The 20,319-nt window shown below is 48.5% G+C and overlaps 1 protein-coding gene across 4 annotated transcripts in view; it reads right to left on the bottom strand.

Annotated features, from left to right (window-relative positions):
• Positions 1–20,319, bottom strand: part of USP49 (ubiquitin specific peptidase 49) — a 22,646-nt gene that overhangs the window by 2,149 nt on the left and 178 nt on the right. The window contains exons 1-6 of one of the 4 annotated variants that reach the window (XM_027695166.1): positions 19,359–19,750; positions 6,400–6,542; positions 4,072–5,470; positions 3,235–3,439; positions 1,321–1,429; positions 419–624 (exon numbers count right to left, since the gene is read on the bottom strand). In XM_027695166.1, coding sequence (XP_027550967.1) covers positions 419–624; positions 1,321–1,429; positions 3,235–3,439; positions 4,072–5,442 — 1,891 coding nt within the window. In that variant the 5' untranslated portion in view covers positions 5,443–5,470; positions 6,400–6,542; positions 19,359–19,750. Of the gene's footprint in view, positions 1–418; positions 625–1,320; positions 1,675–2,044; positions 2,529–3,234; positions 3,440–4,071; positions 5,471–6,399; positions 6,543–19,358; positions 19,751–20,319 lie in introns of those variants that run through there. The other 3 variants (XM_027695165.1, XR_003536182.1, XR_003536183.1) reach the window with 3 other exon arrangements.

Here is a 20,319-nt window from a genome sequence, read left to right as displayed (position 1 = left end):
AATCCCAACCCAAACCCTGTGCAGGAATCCCAACCCAAACCCTGTGCCATGAGGAGTCACAACCCAAACCCTGTGCAGGAATCCCAACCTAAATCCTGTGCAGGAATCCCAACCCAAACCCCATGCAGGAATCCCAATCCAACCCCTGTGCAGGAATCACAACCCAAATCCTGTGCAGGAATCCCAACCCAAACCCTGTGCAGGAATCCCAAACCAAACCCTGTGCCATGAGGAGTCACAACCCAAACCCTGTGCAGGAATCCCAACCCAAACCCACCACCAAGAAACACACCCGGGGCAAACAAACTGCTGAGCTCAGCCCCGAGGAGCTCTGAAACCACAAAGCTTCCCACCAGGCCACGTCTGTGGGATAAAAGAGGAGTTTGTGGGGTGGGTCCCCGTCCCCAGGCACACGCACCTCCCTCTGTGTTGTAGCAATATGCTGTGTAGTGTCCTGAGCCAAACCCCTTCCCGTGATGCATCACCACAGCCGAGAGGTCATACACAAGGGTCTCCTTGCCAAGGGAGGAGAGGGAGTCCCTGCAGCAGTAAGGTTCCATGTTTAATACCTGGTCAAAGAGGACATGGACCCCGATCTTCTCGCGGTGATTGCGCTCAGACCACCTGCAAACAAACACGAGGGATCAGAGACTCGGGGTCTGCTCGGGGCTGGGGGGGTTGCACAGGCAGACACTGCTCCACAACCCCCCCCACTGAAGCATCACCAAGTGTTTCCCTTGTTTTCACTTGAAAATCTCCTCCAGCCACAGTTCACACACAGCTCCCTGTGTCACTGATGGCATTAGTGGGGATATTGTTGTGATCACAACAGCCAAACAGCCTTTAAAATCCTCAGCTGTCAATAAACCCCCCACACACACCCGGTTTAACCATTTTAGAAGCTTTTCATAATATTTTGAGCTTTGTCTGCCATTTATTCAACAGGTAAATACACAATACTGGCATTTAACTCTCACAACCTTCCACCTTTAACAAATCTCTCAGCTCATGCACTGATCATCTCCCAGCCATCCTTCCAAGCTGCCTGCAAACCCAGCAAAGGCCCTCGAGGACAAATCAAGGAAATCAGGACTAATATTTACAAAACATTACATTGAGTGTGTGGCAGAAAAGATGCCAGAAGCAAATCTGCACGCCACAAAACTGCCCCTGGTTGCAAGGTGAGAGGGTTTCACATATCTGATGGGTAAGAGGTTATCCACCTGCACTCAGCAGGAAGTGGGAGAAGTTATGGGCCCACAGTTCTTCCCAAAAAGCAGAGGGCAGTGTCTCTGCTGCCCCCACGGGGTGTCCCCTCACCTGAAGCGTTTAAGGTGCAGCCGGAGGACCTGAGGTAGTCTGTAGATCAGCAACTGCTTTTTAGCTTCACTCAGAACAAGAGGTTTAGGAGAAGACTTTCGCCGTTTGCCTGACAGAAGAAAAAACCCAAAAAATCAAGGGAAAGATTGTTAGGATTTGATGAATCCCCAGAAGAGAAGAACAGCACGTGATGACCTCTTTATTCCAGCTCAGGTGTGCTCGGGATGGACACACAAGTAAATATTCATGAATTCCTTCACAGGAACTTCTCTAGGACCAAAACTCCCCCTTTTGTGATGCTCATAATCACACAATCAGTTGTCACCTTCAAGCTGCTCGTGCTGATGTTTTGCCCTGAGAAATACAGCAGGAATATTAAGACAAGAGCCAAGGCCAAAGACATCTGGGGCTGCAGCAGTTCCAGTTCCCACAGGGCAACTCCAGCACACAAATAGCAGTACCTGGTATTTTATTGTCTGCTACTTTGAGCTCCTTACAGCACTAGAATAAGGCTTGTAGCAGCCTGCATTAGCTCAAGTGTATTAATACAAGTCAGAAAATGCTTCCATCAAAGTTCCACCAACAGCAAACAGCCCCTGAACCAAAGCTGGAGAAGAGGGAGGACGGTTCCTCTTCCCAGGGCTTGCTCTTTGCAGGACACTGAACATATGACTGTCCCAGGAGGAAGACAGGTGGCTGTCAGAGCTTCCAATAGGAAATGTACCTGTTAATTAGATTTCTGCACCTCAGTGCACCAGCTCAGAGCAGATGGGTGCCTCCTCCTCCGGCATGTCTGACACGCACTGCCCAGATCATTCCTGGCACCTGGACTCGGGCTGGTGCCCTTCCCTGGCTCTTTCCAGCTGGTTAATGCTTCCCGAGCCATTTAATTCTGAAGTAACCATTAAAATTCAGCTTTCACAAAGAATCAAAGCAAACTGAGTTAAGATGAAGCTGAACTCATCCGCATCGACAATTTGCGAACGTTATTTGTGAATCAGAATCCATTCAAATCATATTTGGCTTTTTTCCAAGAACATCCAGTCAAGGATTATTTCCTAACACTCTGAGAAGATGTTTGGTAACAGATTTGCCAGTTGATAGAGAACAGATCTCTGCAAGTATTTGCTACTCCAGCTGCTTAGTTGCAATGCAAGTCAAATCGCTGGCATTTTCCTCCCAAGGGAATGAACGTTTGCCATAAATACCTGCATGAAAAAGAATCCAAATCCAGCTTATCAGAGTAGCTGAGCTGAATGGTAATACACAGGCTAAAGTGATTTTCAGGGATATAATGACCTTTCACTCAGAGCTGCTGCAGGAAAGCAAAGTCATCCACTAGCTGAGCACAGCAAAATCTGTGCATCACCTCACAGGTAATAACACATTACCTGAGCCTCCCTGGATAATGCCAGGTCAGTGCTTCCCAACAAATGCCCACAGAGGGATGAAACTCTCACCTGGCACAGCTACAAACCTTGAGAACTCTTGATTTCTGGGTCAAGGATTCAATCAAGAACAAGCAGCATAGGGAGGATGTGTTAGGAAAGCTTTCCTGCCATGCAGAGATGAGTAAAGCACAGGGGATAAAGCCCTTCTTTTGCCTCTAAATCCAACCCCCTCTCTCCCAAAAAATTCTTGGAAGTCCCCTCTAACACAAGTGAGGGAACAGGCTTGTATCAAACCTGTAGTGAATTGTGCTGCTGAATGGCAGAGATGAGAGAAAAAATGACACATCAGAGGCAAAAATGACACATCAAGTCCCAGTTGGAGCCCAAAGGAGCAGCATCTACCAACGGCAGGAACCAAACCAGCAGGAGCAGCACGGAAGGACAGAGTTTTCCCACCCAGACACGTTTCCAGGCACACAAAACCCCCCTCAGACACAGAGCTGGTGCCTCAGAGCCCACTCACTGTTGCACTGGTCGCAGGCGTAGATCCTCCCCTCCAGCGCCTCGGTCTCGGTGAACTTGGCCAGCATCTCTGTGAGCAGGCACTCTGCCTGCTGCACGGGCACCAGCCCCTTCTCCAGGGAGTGGTACCGCTCGGGGAACTCCAGGGAAAGGTCCCAGAAGGGCTCCACGGTGTTGGATTTGTAGTTGCACGTGATGCAGGTGACCTGGGGATGGAACAAACACACAAACGCTGCTCTGTACCTGCACACTGGCACAGCCACTCCACCCAAAAGGCAGAGCAGTTCCACAAAGATCTGTGAGAAACACTTCTCATGTCCAGTCTGAAAGCAAGTAATTTAAAACTTCTTTCTCTTTTCACCTTTCTGGGATTTACTTCCTTCCTCAGATAAACACCTTTACAGGTGAAACACCAACTCACAGCTGGCACATTCAGTGTCTCAAGATGACTTTCATATGCTGGCAAAAAAATTGTCACAGAGCTTGTTCTTTAGAGCACCAGATGCTCTCCCTCATCATATTCTTCCTAGGCATGGAAACAACACCAAAAAGGGACAAAACAAAGGAAAAAACACTTTAAAATCACACTCAAAACTTCAATCTAAGGGGTCAGACCTTCTGTACCTGTGCAAATTTCATCCTGAAGTGACAGAAGCCAAGTGAATTTATAATGAATGTGACAAATATGGAAATGCTGACACCTGCACAGCAACCCAAGGGATTTCTTCCCCAGGAGTTGCTCCTAAGGCACTCCTCACATATCTGGAGGTCCTCAACACACAGAGCTCCAAATCTGTGAACGGTTCCAACTGATCCCTGTGCCAGAGCAGGTCCGTACCTGGCTGAGCAACTGCCCGTGGAAGATGGTGTTGACCACCTTGAGGACCTGCTTGGTGAGCTTCCTCTGCGAGAAGGGGATGAGGATCCTGCGCTTCGTTCCTTCCGACTCCAGCTCCTGCTGGACTTTATCCAGCAGCTCGCAGAGGAATTCCTGAGCGTCCTGCTGATCGTAGCCCCGGAAGGCCGGGATCAGGCTCCACACGGAGTGCAGCATGGCAAAGGGGGACACCAGGGCCCACTTGCCAGACCACATCACTCTGAAGAGGGTGTGCAGTTCGTGGCAGAGGGAGATGTGCTTTGAGCTCGGCTCCTTGGGCTGGATCAGTTCTAAGCTCCGGCTTATGGAGGAGCTCCCATTCAAGCCAGCTGGCGAGCTCTGCGTGCCAGATGATCCCACTTTGTCGGTCTTCCCTGACTCATTAGCAGCAGACCCATTTGCCAGTTTGCCAGGGATCCTGGCCCTCCCGTTCACAGTTTTAGCCAAGAGTTCTTCTGTTTCACAGAGATCAAGTGTCAAAAAACATTCTCGGAACTTCTGGAGGTGACTCAGCACTTGCAGGATGGAGTTCATGTAACACGTGTTCCCCAGGTTCCTCAGCCCCGTGACCCCGGGAGTCATGAGGGGCTGGCGCCGGATGGAGTAGAACTGTCTGAACCTGCTGCTCTGCACCTGCCTTGAGGTAGGGGAGGAGGCCACCTCCCTGAATTTCCTTGGAATCAAGTTCTCCCTGTGCACGTGAGACAACAGCCTCGCGCTCTTCCTGGGGGGGGTGTTCGCCAGCTCCTCCAGGAGACGCCTCTTCATCTCCTGCCGCCGCCGCCGAGCCGCCTCCTTCTTCTTCTCCAGCTCCTCCATTTGCCTCTTCTGCTGCAGTTTCAGCTGCCCCCGGGAGCTCTTGTGGAACCAGGTCCGCAGGGCCCTCGCCAGCAGGGCCTGGCGCCGGTGCCAGAGCGCCGTGAGCATCTGGGACTGTCCCGGGAGGCTCCCGCGCGCGTCCTCCCCCAGGGTCATGGAGCGCAGCGTCCTCCCGCTGCGAGCCAGGGGCTCCCGCCGCTGGCCCTGGATGGCCGACAGCGAGCTCCTCAGCAGCTTCAGGTCCCCCTCGGGGTTGTCGTTGAGCACGTAGTCCTGGCACAGGTAGCAGAACACGTACAGGTCGTGCACCTCCATGGCCAGGGGGTGCCGGGTCTCCTGGAAGTGGCGCAGCGCGTGCTCCTCCAGGTACCGCCCGCACGCCACGTGAGAGCACTTGAGGCAGGCCCAGAGCGACTCCGTGGTCTGGCAGTCCACGCACTGCCACTTCTGGGGGTTCAGGATCGAGTGGTCCTGGGCGAGTCGTAGCCGCCCGACATGTTTGCATCTATCCATGTCTCACAGGAGTCGTCGCCGCTCTGACCTGGGCAGGCACAACAAAAATGGAAAGGAAAAGGATTTTAGAGCCAGAACGTGCATGTAAGATTTCTTTTCATTGTGGAGTCCCACAAGGATCAAAGCCCAACTCCTGGCCCTGCACAGGATGCCCCCAAATCCCACCCTGTGCCTGAGAGCATTGTCCAAACCCTCCTTGAGCTCTGGCAGTGACCACTGCCCTCCTTCTGTACCACACCTATGAAAACACCGATGTTGTGTCTTGTCAATCCCTCAGCCAATGATGTTATTTCCGTGCACAGTTTTTTTAAAAGCAGTTTTTAGCACCAGTGAAAGATATTGGATGGACCAGGTCTAGAGAATAAAGCTCTATCTGTCTCCTAAGGCGGGCCCAGGCAGCTGCCAGCACGTCTGACCCAATCCACGGAGAGAAGGATTCATTCAGTCCACACACACGTTTGATCTTTAGCTGCCCCCTTGAAATTGATACACTCAAAAGGAATTTGGAATTGGAATGCATGTCATCAGCACTCAGACTGAGGTTACCAACTTCAGGCAGAAGCCACTGAAATATCAGCTCATGGTGGTAACCAGAGCGTTTGTCCTCAGGCTTTACACTCTGCCCCCGAATTCCCTGATTTCCCACAGCCTCCCAAACATCCCGGTGCTGAAAAAAAAATCAGCATGGGAAAAAAAAATTGACATGTAGGGGAAATCTAAAGGAAAATCTGTGTGTGTCCAACAGAGACACACAAACAGAGAAAGCAGCTGATTCAATAAGTGACCACTGGAACTGCGGGGAAATCCGAGCAGGGATCCGAGGAGGTGTCCCCATTTTGGCAAAAGACACTCAGCCCTGCAAAAAGCCCAGGTGTGCCAGTGCCGTGCACTCTGGAGGGCAGTCCCTGCAGGGCTCTGATCCCAGGGAAGGAGCTCAGCCCCACACAGGCCACTCACGCAGTCCTGGTTACACATCCTTTCCTCCGCCACGCAGCGTCCCGGGCACGGAGCAGCCCCATGTTCCAAGGGAGTCCCGGCGCTTCTTGGAGAATTTAATTACCAGTTAAGTCTTCACTGCAAGGCAGCCCATCTTCAAAGCCCTGGAGAGAGAATATTCTGGTGATGCACGGAAACAAACCCAGGCAGGGCTGGTTTGGAGCACCATTAACCCCCTCGGCACACACAGAACACTTTTATTACAGACACCAGAATGATCTGGAAGCCAAAGCCTGATCACACCCAGGAACCCAAATTCTCAGATGTTCAGGCACGTCACACGCAAGAGGCACTCTGGAATTTCATTTTCTGCTTTCATTTTCGGGCGAGCTGTAAATCTGCTGATCACATGGAGCCTCTCCACCGTGAGGCTTTTGTAGTGGATGACCCAACATATGGCAGAGGAAAAATGGGAGTTTAAAAAAAGTGAGGAAAAACGTGCCCCTCCTGTGATCACTTGGATTTTGGCGGCTTCGATCACTCGGTGAATGAGGGGGGAGGAGATGGGGGAAAGATTAAAAAAAAAAAAAAAGAGCTGTGCTGAATAAATTTAATTTCTAGGTGATTCTTCAAACAATAAAAAGGAAGTAATGGAGAGTTGTCAAGTGCGAACTGCAGCAAAAGAAGAACTACAGAGGAGAGAAAAATGGGTAAAAACCTGCCAAAAGGTAGAAGAGGTGGTAAAAATGGATCTGTTGGAATAATCCAGGAGAGACTGAATTAAGTTGCTTCCACAGCTATGACTACTGTACTGAACACACACAGAGTAGTGACAGGGGACAGCAATCCCAGGCACAAAGTGGTTACAGATGGTACAGAGAGTGTGGGACCTGGCACACAGAATATTTGGTTAAAAAACCATTTTATAAGGGGCAAAGTTTAACACAACAAAGGCCCCAGCACAACGCTGCCAAAGCTTTGGGACAAGTACTGAGCCCTCACCTGGATGGGTGGGCAGAGACCTGGCCAGGCTAAGAAAATAGATTTTTAGCAGTCCTAAATTATGCAAGTTTGCTTTAATCACTGCCTTTTTCAGTGACGTTGCTGTTAAAGACAGAATCTCTTAAGGAAAAAAAATCAAAGCTCTTCAGTTCTTTCCTCCACTCCAGATTAAAGCTCAAGTGGCCACTTCAGCCCCTGCCTCCTGGGGGGGCCCACAGTGGCTAAAGAACCATTGGAGCTGTTTATTAAACCAGCTCAGAAACCTCCCCAGTTCTCCTTCGGGCTGGGCTCATTCCCTCCCACACCCCAGGACCTGGAAAGGCACTTTTGGAAATCCTACACTAAACAAAGGACCGGTTTGGTCTCCTCCTTCCAAGTTGGAAACATCCCTTCCCACCTTCCTTCCTCCCTCCCCACCTTCCTCCCTGACCCTTTTTCCCCCCTCTTTATTTATTTCTCTCCTCAGCTCTGGATAAAAAATTGTTGGAATAATCCTGTCTAGCCTTGGTGAGACCAAGTGGCAGAGATTCCAGCTTGAGAGAGTATAGACACTATGGTAACATTGACAGCCTTCATTTACATAAAAGAATACTAATTATGTTGTATCATCAACATCTGTGATTCTGCTCACTGCCATATGCGACAGTGTGGGGAATTTAACCCTTGAGTCTCACCAGCGTGTTCTGAGGAACAAAAAATGGGCCTTAGACACACAGTTTAATAGGGAATAATCCAACAGCCAGTTGCTCACCAGCCCTGCAAGCTCTCAGGACATGAGATTTTCAAAAAACACTGAATTTATCCCCAATTTCCAAGGCAGAAGAACCAGTGGTGCCGGTTCCAGCTGGGTAACAGGCTACCAGGAAATCAATCCCACACCAGACCCAGAGCATTAGGGAATCGTGTTTGACAATGCAGGAGGCTGTCAGGAGATAAATCACCAGCCTTTTGTCAACTGCTTTTGCTTTTCCTGTGTGGGCCGGGAGATTTCCTGCTTGGAAAGGGAAAGAGATCCTGGACACGGTGGGTCAGTTGACAGAGCAGCTTTGTTACACCTTAATTCAGTAATTCCAGCACAAAAGCATCTTTGATGCAGCATGTGATACTCCCCACCTGGTTCTCTTTAGGTATCCATGGATAATTCCCTTGCAAATCCAAGCCCTAATTCCCTGTACGTTGGGCTGCTCTCAGAGTTAGAAAGAAATGGTGTTTATTTAACCCAAAACCACTTGAATGATACATTTTTCCTCAGAGAGGGGCTTCTCCACCCACCACACTTCAGAGTTCATCCTCACATTGAAGGTTTCTATTACTGACTCGCATTTTTGAGCCCTTCCATGAGAAAAAAAAGGATTAAAATTGGCTCTCCCATGATCCAAAGGCAGCTGGAGCGGGTGCAGGTCCAGCCCTGCAGCCCCCACACCCCAGAGAGCAGAATGAGCCACCAAACACTCGCACATGACTAAGAACAGAAGTTTCCCCCTCTTCTCCACAGGTACACAAACAGTTTTGCCACAACCTCCTGGCAGGAACAGGCTCCCAGGAGGAATGACAGGGCTGGGATTAAAGGAGAACACAACCATGAGTCAGAACCTGTAAACAAGGGGGAAAACAAACCCGGCTGAGATCACAGGGCTGGAGCTGCCTCAGAGGCTGCAGGGCCTGAGCACAAATTGCTGTGGTTGGTGTGACAGACCATGAGCAACACGAGGGTTTCATGATGGAGAATCAACACCTTGGATTTTAAAAGCCTTGGAAACAAACACCCAGAGCTCTGCTCTCTGCAATTACAGTTCATCACGTTTCATTCTTGGGTTTACAAATTTTTTTTTCCATTAAGGTAGATGTCATTTTAAGGAATCTCTATAAACTCCTCCTTTCTCACCTACTTAGATCTTTCCCAGATAAGGGCTGGGGGAAGGAAAAGAGGGAGGATTGCTCTGCATGGAGAAGAGGCACCAGCAGCAGGAGAAGCTGCACTGCAATGCACTAAAGATGAGTAAAACTGCAACAGAGTAATGGGGAATTAAAGAAAATAAGGACATTAGTTTAGCCAATGATATTTTAGAGACAATCTGAGTATTTCTCACATTGCAAATCACTTAAACACCAGGTCAAACCCTACTTTCTTTCCTTGCATGGCTCATAACCCTGGAAAAACTCATGGTAAGAACCTCTTAACAACTTCAAGAACCAAATGCAGCAGAAACAGTTTGGCTCCTGACCCCAAAAGAGTGTTAAAATAAACCACATGATTTCATTATGTTTCTTTGTCCCATTGTTACACATTTGGAACCTGATTAAAGACATCTGTAGGGATCTGTTGACACCAGCTACTTTCTGTTTCTAAATCAATCTGCAGGAAGCAAAAAGAGCAGTTCAGGGCTCAGGAGAGGTGCTGGATGTTTGGCCTTGGAATGATGCATCTTTTATTTGTCCAACAGTTGATTCCACTCTCGTCCAAGAGTGTTCAGTACTGGCACAAACTCCTGGAAATCATCTTTCAGGACAGGTGGGAAGCTCAGCCTGAATGATTCTTTCATTCATTCCTTCCTCCCTCTCCTGGGAATGGCAGAAGTGAAACACAGCAGCATTTCACCAGCCCAGTGGGAATTGGTCCCACATTAAATAAAGCACATTTGCCTTTTTTTTTTTTAACTTCTCACTCTGTTTTAAAACACTGTAGGAAAAAATATCCTTGGGTATTCCTGGTTTCCATCAAAACTACATAATGAATATACAGCATTTGGTCAAACTGCAGTGACAGGACAAGGGGGATGGGTTCAAACTGAAAGAGGGAAGGTTAAGTGGGATACTGGGAAGAAATTCTTCCCTGTGAGGGTGGGGAGGCCCTGGCACAGGGTGCCCAGAGAAGCTGTGGCTGCCCCATCCCTGGAAGTGTCCAAGGCCAGGTTGGACAGGGCTTGGAGCAACCTGGGACAGTGGAAGGTGTCCCTGCCCATGCCAGGGGGTGGCACTGGTGGCACTTTAAGGTCCCTTCCAACTCAAACCATCCTGTGATTCTACAATACTATGAAATAGGTTTAAAAATTTAGATGCAAAACCCCAAGTACTTTCCACTCCCCCCCGCCCAATAACCCATTTTTATGTGGAACTCTGGATTTTCTACCCTGCTGCAAACACTCAAAAACGCAAACACGGCGATAGCAGAGAGGAGAGATCTCTAAAATTGCACACAATGACTCCAAAACGTTATTCCTGTGATTGTTTTAACCTCCCCGTTTGTGAGGAACCAATTATTGAACCAGATGTCTAATGAAAACATGTAATCTGAGCTGCACTGGAGATGGGGGAGAAAAAATTCCTGCTCAAGCATTCGTGTTCCAGTTCTAAGGGTGGACTCACAGCAAAGCCCTGTATTTACAGAATCCCAGAATCCCTGAGGTTGGAAAATCCCTCCAGGACCATGGAGCCCACCCAGTGCCCAGTCCCCACCTTGTCCCCCAGCCCAGAGCACTGAGGGCCACATCCAGTCCTTTCTTGGACACCTCCAGGGCTGGGCACTCCAAACCTCCCTGGGCAGCCCCTTCCAGTGCCTGACCACCCTTTCCATGAGGAAATTCCTCCTGAATTCTTCCTCACCTCTCAAAGACTCTGGCAATGACATTTTTTTCAAGCAGAAAAACTCGTATCATTGATATTCTGTTAGAAAAAAGGAATTGCTGCACCAAAAAATGTCACCACCATGTCCCCATCCTCTGTCCTTAGGGGAATATTCCCCGTTCCTAAAGCGAGTCGGTGCCTGGAATGGATGAAAGGACCTTATCCTGCCTTTTTTTGCTCTTCTCAGTCTTGGTGAACTGGTTTAGCTGCACTCCCCAGACACACACACACACACTCTCTCTGCTCTCTGGTGAACTCCAAGGAGCCAGAAAAGCCACCAAACTCCTTTGGTTGGGTTGGGATAAATTTATGACTCCAACAAAAGACTTGGCGCTGCCGCGTCCTCCCAGAGCCGTAATTCCAACTTCACACAGGCCAACAAATCCCTGCACATGTGTCTTCTATCCACATTCCTTCCCAAGGAAGATCCCATTAAACTGGAGCCAGTTCAACATTCCCTACAAATGGAGCTGCAGCTCAGGGTTTGCAAACAATCCTGGCAGGGCAGAGGGAAGGTGCAGTCCCTCCCTTCACCCGGGAATGGGCTGCTCTGTGCTCACACTGCCACTCAAATCCAGCCACACGAGTCTAAACCTGGAAGTTTTTATAATTTAAAGTATTTTAAAGACGAAATAGGAATATTCTTATCAAGCCAAACTCACACTGTCTCTCATCTAAGAGATGAACAGAAATAAGTGACTGAAACCTCAGGTAATGCCCCAGCTACCTGTATTTTTAATTTCACCCCTTGACTTTAGCTCTAAGAATCAACGTCCATGTGCAATATTGACTATATATTCTTTAGAGTCACTGTAAAACACACAAACAAACAAGATCCATGTGCTACAGGTCCCTGAAAATGTGGGAATTACTATTTAACTACTCTGGATGTTAAAAAGCATTATTAAAATGCTATATACATCTTAGCTCACAGCTTTCTAGAAGTTAATGTTTCTTCATTTATTACAACACATAAAATCCCTCCTCCCCTCTCCTTCCATAGGCTTCAAGGTTTTATTTTTGGATTGGCTTTTTGCAGTGTCAGTAAGCTGAGAAACACAACCTGCACACCCTGGGCACAGAGGCCCTCCCTGGACATTAAAACAATTCCCAGAGTTTCCTCCGGCCCTCGTGAACCAGCCCAAAAGGGAAAGAATCAACGCAGCAATTCCCTGGCTTTTCCATTTGGAGAAGCCTGAAGCAATTACAGCAAACACATACAATTTGAATTATCAGACTCAAACAGGAAAAAGAGCAGAATTAGAACAGGCTGGAAGCAGACACCGACTGCCCGACGGAAAGTTATAATTCCACTTTACGAGTCAAGCGACCAACTTGACAGAATCCACGAATTCCCCAAGAATTGTTTCCACAGTTGTGACAGAGAGTTACAAGCAATAGTGTCCTGAAGTTTTCCACCTGTTTGCCCCCAAACATTCCTCCTGAAACACCTCAGCCAGGGCAGGAGCTTTAACGGGCACAAAACCCTCCCAATCAGGGGGAAATTCACTTTTCCACCCCTCCCCATCCCAAAACTGTCAGGACTCACACCAAAACCCAGGTCTTTGCTTCCCTTCCCACTTGCCCTGCCCGGGGCACCGCTCCTGCTCCAGGCACAGGGAGGGCTCAGGGCTGTGCCCAGGTTTATGTGGCAGCTCCAGAATCATTACCAAGGTGCAGTTAAACCAAACCAGCCCCATCCATCCCAGCGTGGCCTGACAAAGCAGGAGCAGAGATCGAGAGCCTTCCTCTTGCCTTCCCACTTTCCCTGCCTTATCAATCCTTTTAATCATGGCCAACCATACAAACCCCCACATTTTCCCAGATTGCAGAAAGCATTTTTTCCTTTTGCCCACGCTCTTTAACCATTATTTTCACGTTCAGTACATCCCATTTACTACCGATTGTCACGAAAACAGCACGTTCAGAGTTGAGTTCACAGCAACAGTTCAGAGATTATACATTAAAAAATATTAAAAATCGCACACTCAGCCTTTTGATAGGGAAAATCCTATCAATTCCCACCCCCCTTCACAATAACATCAGCAAAATCCCACATCATTTTTGGGCTGATGATCCTAAAGTCCTTCCCAGCCTAAATGATTCCGTGACTCCGTGACTGCAAGGGCAGAGCCGGTTACGTTTTGACCCCGGAGCACCTCGCTCTGCACCCCCCCAGCGTTTCCAAACCTGACTAATTCCGTATCAAAACACAGGGAATTTTAGAGAAAACAAACCCAGGGCCCTCGGTGGCACAGGGGACGAGGTGAAGTTTCGCAGCTCGGGCGCGTCGGGGTCCTGGCGCTGCCGCAGGGATCAATGAGCAGCCCCGGGATTCGGCAGCGGAATAACAGCCTCCTCCAGGATCCCTTTGTGACAGACACAAAGAGGGATTACGGCACAGAGTGAAGACTTGCTAAGTTCTGGGTAGTCCTCTGCTGTTCTTCCTCCCACATTTTAATTCATATCCATCTTGGCAGAATCTCCGACAGACTATTAACAAACCCACCCCAAATCGCAGCTGATGCAGCGCCGAGAGCCATCAGTCAAACGAATATGTCAGAGCCATCTCCAGAGCAATAAAGCACCAGACAACCCCAGCAGGCTGTGCCTTATTATCTTCACAGCCATAATGAACAGGCAAAGAGCATTAAATAGAAGTGCAATATTCCACAGGCTGTGGTTTAAGCAGGGAAGGTGCCTCTAATATGTTTGAGGAGCAGCGATTACAACAAGACAAAAATAACGAAGGGTTTTGACACACCTCTCCATCATTTTCTTCTCCTTCACTTGCCAATCAATTTATTGGTTTGTTGTTTTTTTTTAAACCCCAAACGAGTGAGACAGAACAGCAGTAAATTTTCTATGGGTTTTATATATAAATTTATAAATTGGTCGATGGAGTGAAACACAGCGACCAATTTATCCAAATGCAGCCAGGACTTTTGTTATTTTATTTGTCTGACTAACAAACCCCAGACATCAGCCCAGGATGCTCCATGGTATTTATGTGTATAGTATCCATAAGCATTCCCACATCCCCAGCTCTGGAAATAGCAAATCTCTGACCCCCCACACTCAGACCATAGGGCTCGACCAAGGGCTTCTCTGTTTTCTTGTCAACAAAGAATTAGAGGGATTTACACGTCCTCTTCCCCTGCTCCACTGATGGGCCTGTTTTGAGCTGGGAAAACCAAATTTATCCAGCAAACCCTCCTCTTCCTCAGTGTGCAAACGGGGACCTGAAGTGGCATCAATAAAACTAAGATTTGTGTTTTCAGTCCCAAACCTTTCCAGCCTCGCACAAGGTTCATGCCTCTGTTTTCTGCTGCACCAGGGAGAATTTCACTTGCCCAAATGCACCTTCCCCCCCCTTCCTGATGGAATTATTCCTAATTTGAATATTTTGAATCCTGTTCTGGCCGAAATCCTTTTTTTTTTTTAGGAATTCCAGGCAGGATCTGAGGGGTGCCTTTGTCCTCCCCACAGCACGAGGTCGGAACCGGGAACCCCATTTGTGACCCCTCAGGTTGTTAATCTTCCTTAAGAACTGAAGATCAACTCGGGCCCGATTCTGGAGCATCTGTTATTTTAATAAATTATCCTGCTAAGAGGTTAGAGTTCATCCCTTCAATTTGCCTTGAGATGGAACAACAGGACAAGGAAAGCAAAGAGGGAGAGGTGAATTTGGGTTTGATGCCACAAAAAGCTGCTCCTAAACCCCTCCAATTTTATGACAAACAGGGTATTTTCTTCCTTATTCGCTGCCTCATTTCCACTGTGTCCAACCAGCAGGTCACACCATCCTCAAAAGTGCAGAAGAAGAGCAGTGCAAATTCCAAACCACATTTTTTCCTTTTGAAAGCCACTCACTATTTTTACTCTCTATCATGAATATCATATTTTCTCAAAATAAACTCTTGTGAGAAGGATCTTCAGCCTTGCTCTGATTCAGGTGAATTAACTATTCTTAGTTAAATAGATTTGCTTCTAGTCTTAGTCTGATGACAGATTAACTCATGACTGGTCGGATTATGGACTTACCTCTGGAACTAAATCACTTTTGAATCTGAGTTATAGCTTTTAGTTCTTTATAGCTCAGCTGAACAGCTTTTAGTACCTCCTTTGTGTTTCTGAAAGAATGATTAAACATCATTAAATCCAAGCTAAGGGCTCTTTCTCACAACTCCAGTGAATAAACAGCTGATTTAACTTTCTTTTTCTTTTAAGAACAGCACAGTGTTACATGGATTTTTTTTTTCAGCATAATTAATACCATTCTAAGTCTAGAATGTTTGTCTTTAAAATTAAAACACGCTTTTTGTGTTTGTGTTGCCCAGAGAAGCTGTGGCTCCCCCATCCCTGGAAGTGTCCAAGGCCAGGTTGGACGGGGCTTGGAACAACCTGGGACAGTGCCCACGGATGGGCTTTAAGGTCCCTCCAACTCAAACCATTCTGTGATTTAATATAAAACAGAGTTTTGCTGTTTGAAGAACAGGAAAGCACATTTGTCAGGAACTCACTGGCGTGGAGTCGGTCTCAGAGACACTGATCCCTCCCAGGGAAAAGGGAACAAAGCCCCAGCAGTGCAGAACCAGCAGCCAGCTCTGAGTGCCCTCCTTAGGCCACTCTTCCAGCATTTCCAGCTAAAATCCACTTATCACTTCATCACGTCCCCTCCCAGGCCCTCCTTCCACACCACTTGTGTCCCAACTTCAAACCCCGGGATTGTCTTGGGAGGCTTTTCAAAGCCTGAGAGAGAAGGGGCAGAATGTAATTAGGGGACAGTATTTCTTAATCAAATCTAAGCCGCCCACTGCAAGTGAATGGGAAAATCTGGTCCCAAGGCAGTGCTGCTCCACGGAGGGCTTGGATTTGCCTTTCACAGGGAATAAGGGCCGGGAGCCGTGGTCACCATTCCCTAATCAGCTCAGCTGAGCTCCCATAGAACCCCTCAATGCAGGGCCACAGCTGTGGCCCATAACTCTTGACTCGATCTTCCATGGTTCGCCTGAAAGGCCTGAAAAGCCCAGAAATGCTCTAAAGCTTCTGCTCCAGTAAATTGGGCCTTTGAAAAGCTGCACCCGGGGAGGGAGGGGGGGGGGGGAGGGAGTTTCTTTTTCAGTGCACTTGCTCAGAGGTTGAGTGTGAAAAGTTTTCCCCATCTACACCACACCCCAAACTATTATTTGCTTTTTAAAGTCCGAGCTGGAGCAGGTTATTTAGCAATTCCACCCTTCTGCAGGGATTCCTGTGCCTGAGGATGTGTTTTTTTTCCCTCTTGCACTCCAGTTAGCAGAGTTACAAAACACTACAACGCACCTCCTTAGTCTGAATTTTTCTTTAAATAGTGCATTTGTCATGACTGACACGTTACACAAGACACATTTCAGAGTAACTGGGAGCTGTCAGATCCCAGGATTCCAGTTCTCTGTCTCCATTTGAAAACGCAGCTGAATTACAGAGCCAAGCAGTGAGACAAGAAAGCAAGTGTGAGCACCGTGGGGAGGAACAAGAAAAGCTCCCGGTTTTCAGGTATTTTCTACTTTTCTCAGCAAAGCTCTTAAAAAGCCAGACTTCTCAGTGAATTACTTTATAATTACCTAATTAAAGGAACCTACCTAGTGAGCATGCTTTCAAAAATCTCAGGGTTTGTCCCAACAATTTGCCACTTTCTGAGGCATTTCAACCGATTTTTGTCATGTATTGAAGGTGTAATAGTTCATATGCACTCACTGCCACATTGTAAGCAAAAAGCTCATTAACAACACTTAGCACAACGCAGCCAGCTTCATTTTTGTTGCCTGTCTCCTGTCTACTACAGACACTTCTTGACACTTGCAAAAAAAAGAGGGTTTTTTCCTTTCAAACCCAGCAGAACAGTGTATTTTAACAGTGCATTTTAATCTGCATTTTCCTCAGCACACCAGGATATAAATTACTGCAAACACACAAATAATCAGCTTTAGTTCACTTAGAAATGATTTCCCTGTGACACTGGCAAAGGGCAGAACCTCACCCCTGTTTTTACCTCCTGTCCCCTCGCTCCCCCTTTAATCTGTTTTGTTTCCCTGGGTGCCAGAGCTGTAATTCCCTGGCTCCTGAGCCACAAACGACTCTCCAGCCTCACATGAGCCATCTTTCAGCTGAAGTCTCATAAAACCAAGGTGAAGAGCGTTAGGGCTGGTACACACAGAGATATCAACAAAAAAACCTGGGACATTCTCACCTATAAATCAGATTTTTAAACGGTTTCTGTTAAACAATTTGGATTTGCTCCCTCCAGAGCGGTGACTCGTTAAGGGTTTCACACTAACGAGGAGGGTCTTCCTTTCACTGGCATTGAAGGGGGGCTTTTTTCTACCCAACAGCCCATGGTGAAGTGTTTGGGAAAGGTGAAGTGTTTCCCCACCCAGCCATTAACAACAGGCTGCTGAGACAGGAACATCTCCCCAAAGGGGAAAAACCCAACAACAAAACCAACCCTCGATGAAATATTCAACACGAAAACCACAAAGGTTGTTAAACGAAGTGAGAGAAACTCCTCATTCACTGGGGAGGATTCCTGCAGAAAATAAAGGAATTGGGGGGATCTTTGGGGTCTTTTGTCCCACCAGGCAGCTCAGGGTGACCCCAGCTCCCCATTCCCCCCTTCCACCTCACCTGCTGCTCCCAGTTATCAGCAAAGTTTTCAAGCAGCTCACTGAGTATCTCTCTGTTCATTTACAACAATTTGAAACCAAACCTCTTAGTTTTGTTTTGCCTCAGAGCTGACAACAAGTTCAGAAACCCTTTTACACTTCCCCAAAGCAAAAAAAACTCGTGTGAAAGAATCCACGAGGACCTCACGGGACAGAAGCTGAATTTTGTAGTATTTCCATTTATTAACTGTTCCAAATCAATCCAGTAACGTCTTCTAAGGGCTGAGAAAACACTAAATTTAAATTTAGGAGTCTCAGCAAAAGGCCTCAGACATTTCAGTATAAAAACAGGTAACAAAAGGGAAAAAGGCCAACAAAAACAGGACCTTAAAAGGCATTTTCAGTATTTTATGCTGAAAAAACCATCTTTGTTGCTGAGAAAGTGCTTCTTGTCACTTGTTCTGAGACAAAACAGAACTACTTAAAAATAATAATTAACAAGTGAGTGTTTTAGCACTGCAGAAAACAACCTGCAGGGTGTGATGTGGACAGAGCCGGGTTTAAGGCAGCAAAGACCAGCAACAAATCCACTGCAGCAAAAAACCCAGAGCAGAGGGGAGACACAGAACCTAAAGGTGCCTTTTTCTGTCCCTCGGCAGCATCCCAGGGATCAGCAGCACGACACCCCATGGATACATCCCAATCCAAACCATCCCCAGCCCTGGTTCATTCCGCAGGCTGGTCCCCAATTCCTCATCCTCACAGGCCTCTTGTGGAGCCCAGGGCTTTGTACCACATGCAGCTGGAATCTCCGCAGGAATTGCAGCAGGAGATTCCTCACTAACAATCCTTGGACACACAACAGCCAAATAAATCCCCGGTTTTGGCTTCCCAGCTCTAACAGCCCCTAAACTGTTGCATATGTGACTATTGTCCAGCCCCGCTCCTGAACGAGCAGAATCCTCTGTAACAAACCCAACTTGCACAAGACCCAAGAATTATTCCAGAGCGGAAAATCTGCCAACTTCCAAACACCCCTTCCACTTGGAGCCAGCTCATATTCACGGGGAGAATGATCAGGGGAGGAATAAACACACATTTATGGTTTGCAGCCTCGTGCTGAAAGCCCAGAGACATCAAATGCTGCTCACGCTTGGCACATCATTTCCAAATATTTGCACCCGGCCTGTTTTGAAACCAAATAAAACGCCAAACGCTTTTGTTGCCCATTCCTTTTTAAACATCATCCAACCTCTCTGACACTGGATAAACCGCAGCAACCCCCGGGTGCAGCTGCCCAAGGCAGAGCAGCCGAAATTCAGGGAAAATTCGATACGGTGCAGCTCCAGCCAGTTCACAGGGACACTTGTTTAATCCAAGTCTAATCCACACTGTTCACACCCACACGGAGCTTTTAATTCACCGTTCCACTGATTTACCTGCTCCTCATTCCCGTGCCCCTTCATTCCTCAGCTCCAGCAGCAGCTCAGCTCTCAGCCCCCTCCCTAAAACCTTATTTTCGCTCTCCTTATCATCCCATTTAATCTGCTCCCTATTTCCTGCCTTGCCAATCGATTCTCCTCCAGGAGAAGCTCCTGCCGAAGTCAGAGTTTTCCCTGGAACGAGGAATCAGCAGCTCTTTCCCGGGTTTTCACGAGCATCTTCCCTGAGGCGGCAGCGTGTGAAAGGACCGAATTTTGCATCGTTTCACACCAGACGAGCTCAGCGGCTCCAGGAGTTCGCAGCATCTCTCCCTGACTAAAAGTACAGGAGTAACTCCGCAAAAGTAAAGACACTTCCCACCCTCCCACTCCAATATTTCGGGATAACGGGATGCTCTCCCCGCTCAGCGTTCTCCTGCTGGAGCCCCGGAGCTGTCCCGACGCTCGGATCAGGCTCGTTCCCTCCGTCCGACCGCCCCTAACGCGATTAACGGGAGGCTTTCCTAAAATTAGCACCTTTTCCAGCACCGACTCCCGTTTTAGGGGCTCGGTTATCCCTTATCCGCTATTCCCTCGGCTCTGGGAGCCCTCGTGGCGGGCGGGGGGGGGTTGTTACTGCTGCGACCCCTTTTGAGGTTTAAAAGGGGATTTTGAAGCAGTTTCTCTCCCCACCAACAAACCCAAACCCGAGGTGCACCCAGGCCCCCCCCGGATTAACTTCTGCTCCTTCCCTCTGTGCGAGACACAAACCCGAGGCTTTTTTGGGGTTTTTTTTGTATGTGTTTCTTTTCTCTTAAATAAATACAAACCCGCACAGATTTTCCCCATTCTGGTGCCCTCCCCCCCCCCTTCCAAGCACAGCACGGGGGTTTAAGGGGGATATTTTTAAGGCGGGTTTCTCCCCCCTCCCAGCAAAGCCACGACCCCCAGCACCCCCCAGGGTCCCGGGGAGGGGAAGGGGTTTGGAGGGGGGGGCCGTGGGAGAGGGGGGGGCGCGGGGCCCGGCGAGGGGGGTCCCGCCCGCACACAAAGGCGGCGACCCCCGTGATGGGGGGAGAGAAGGGGTAATAAAGGGGTCCGTCTGCAACCCCCCCACACAACCGCACCGCGCGGGGGGGCAGAGGGGGGGGCCCCTTTGAGGAGCAGGGGGGGCAGCAAGGACCCCTCAGCACCCTCCTCACCCCCCTCACCTCCCGCAGCCCCTCATCGCTCTCCCCCCCCCCCCCCCCCCC

Source organism: Neopelma chrysocephalum, unplaced genomic scaffold, assembly GCF_003984885.1.
Source record: "Neopelma chrysocephalum unplaced genomic scaffold, ASM398488v2 Primary Assembly neopelma1_100, whole genome shotgun sequence".
Classification (NCBI taxonomy): Eukaryota; Metazoa; Chordata; class Aves; order Passeriformes; family Pipridae; genus Neopelma; species Neopelma chrysocephalum.
Note: the sequence above shows the minus strand (reverse complement) of the source record. Positions and strands in the feature narration are given on the sequence as shown.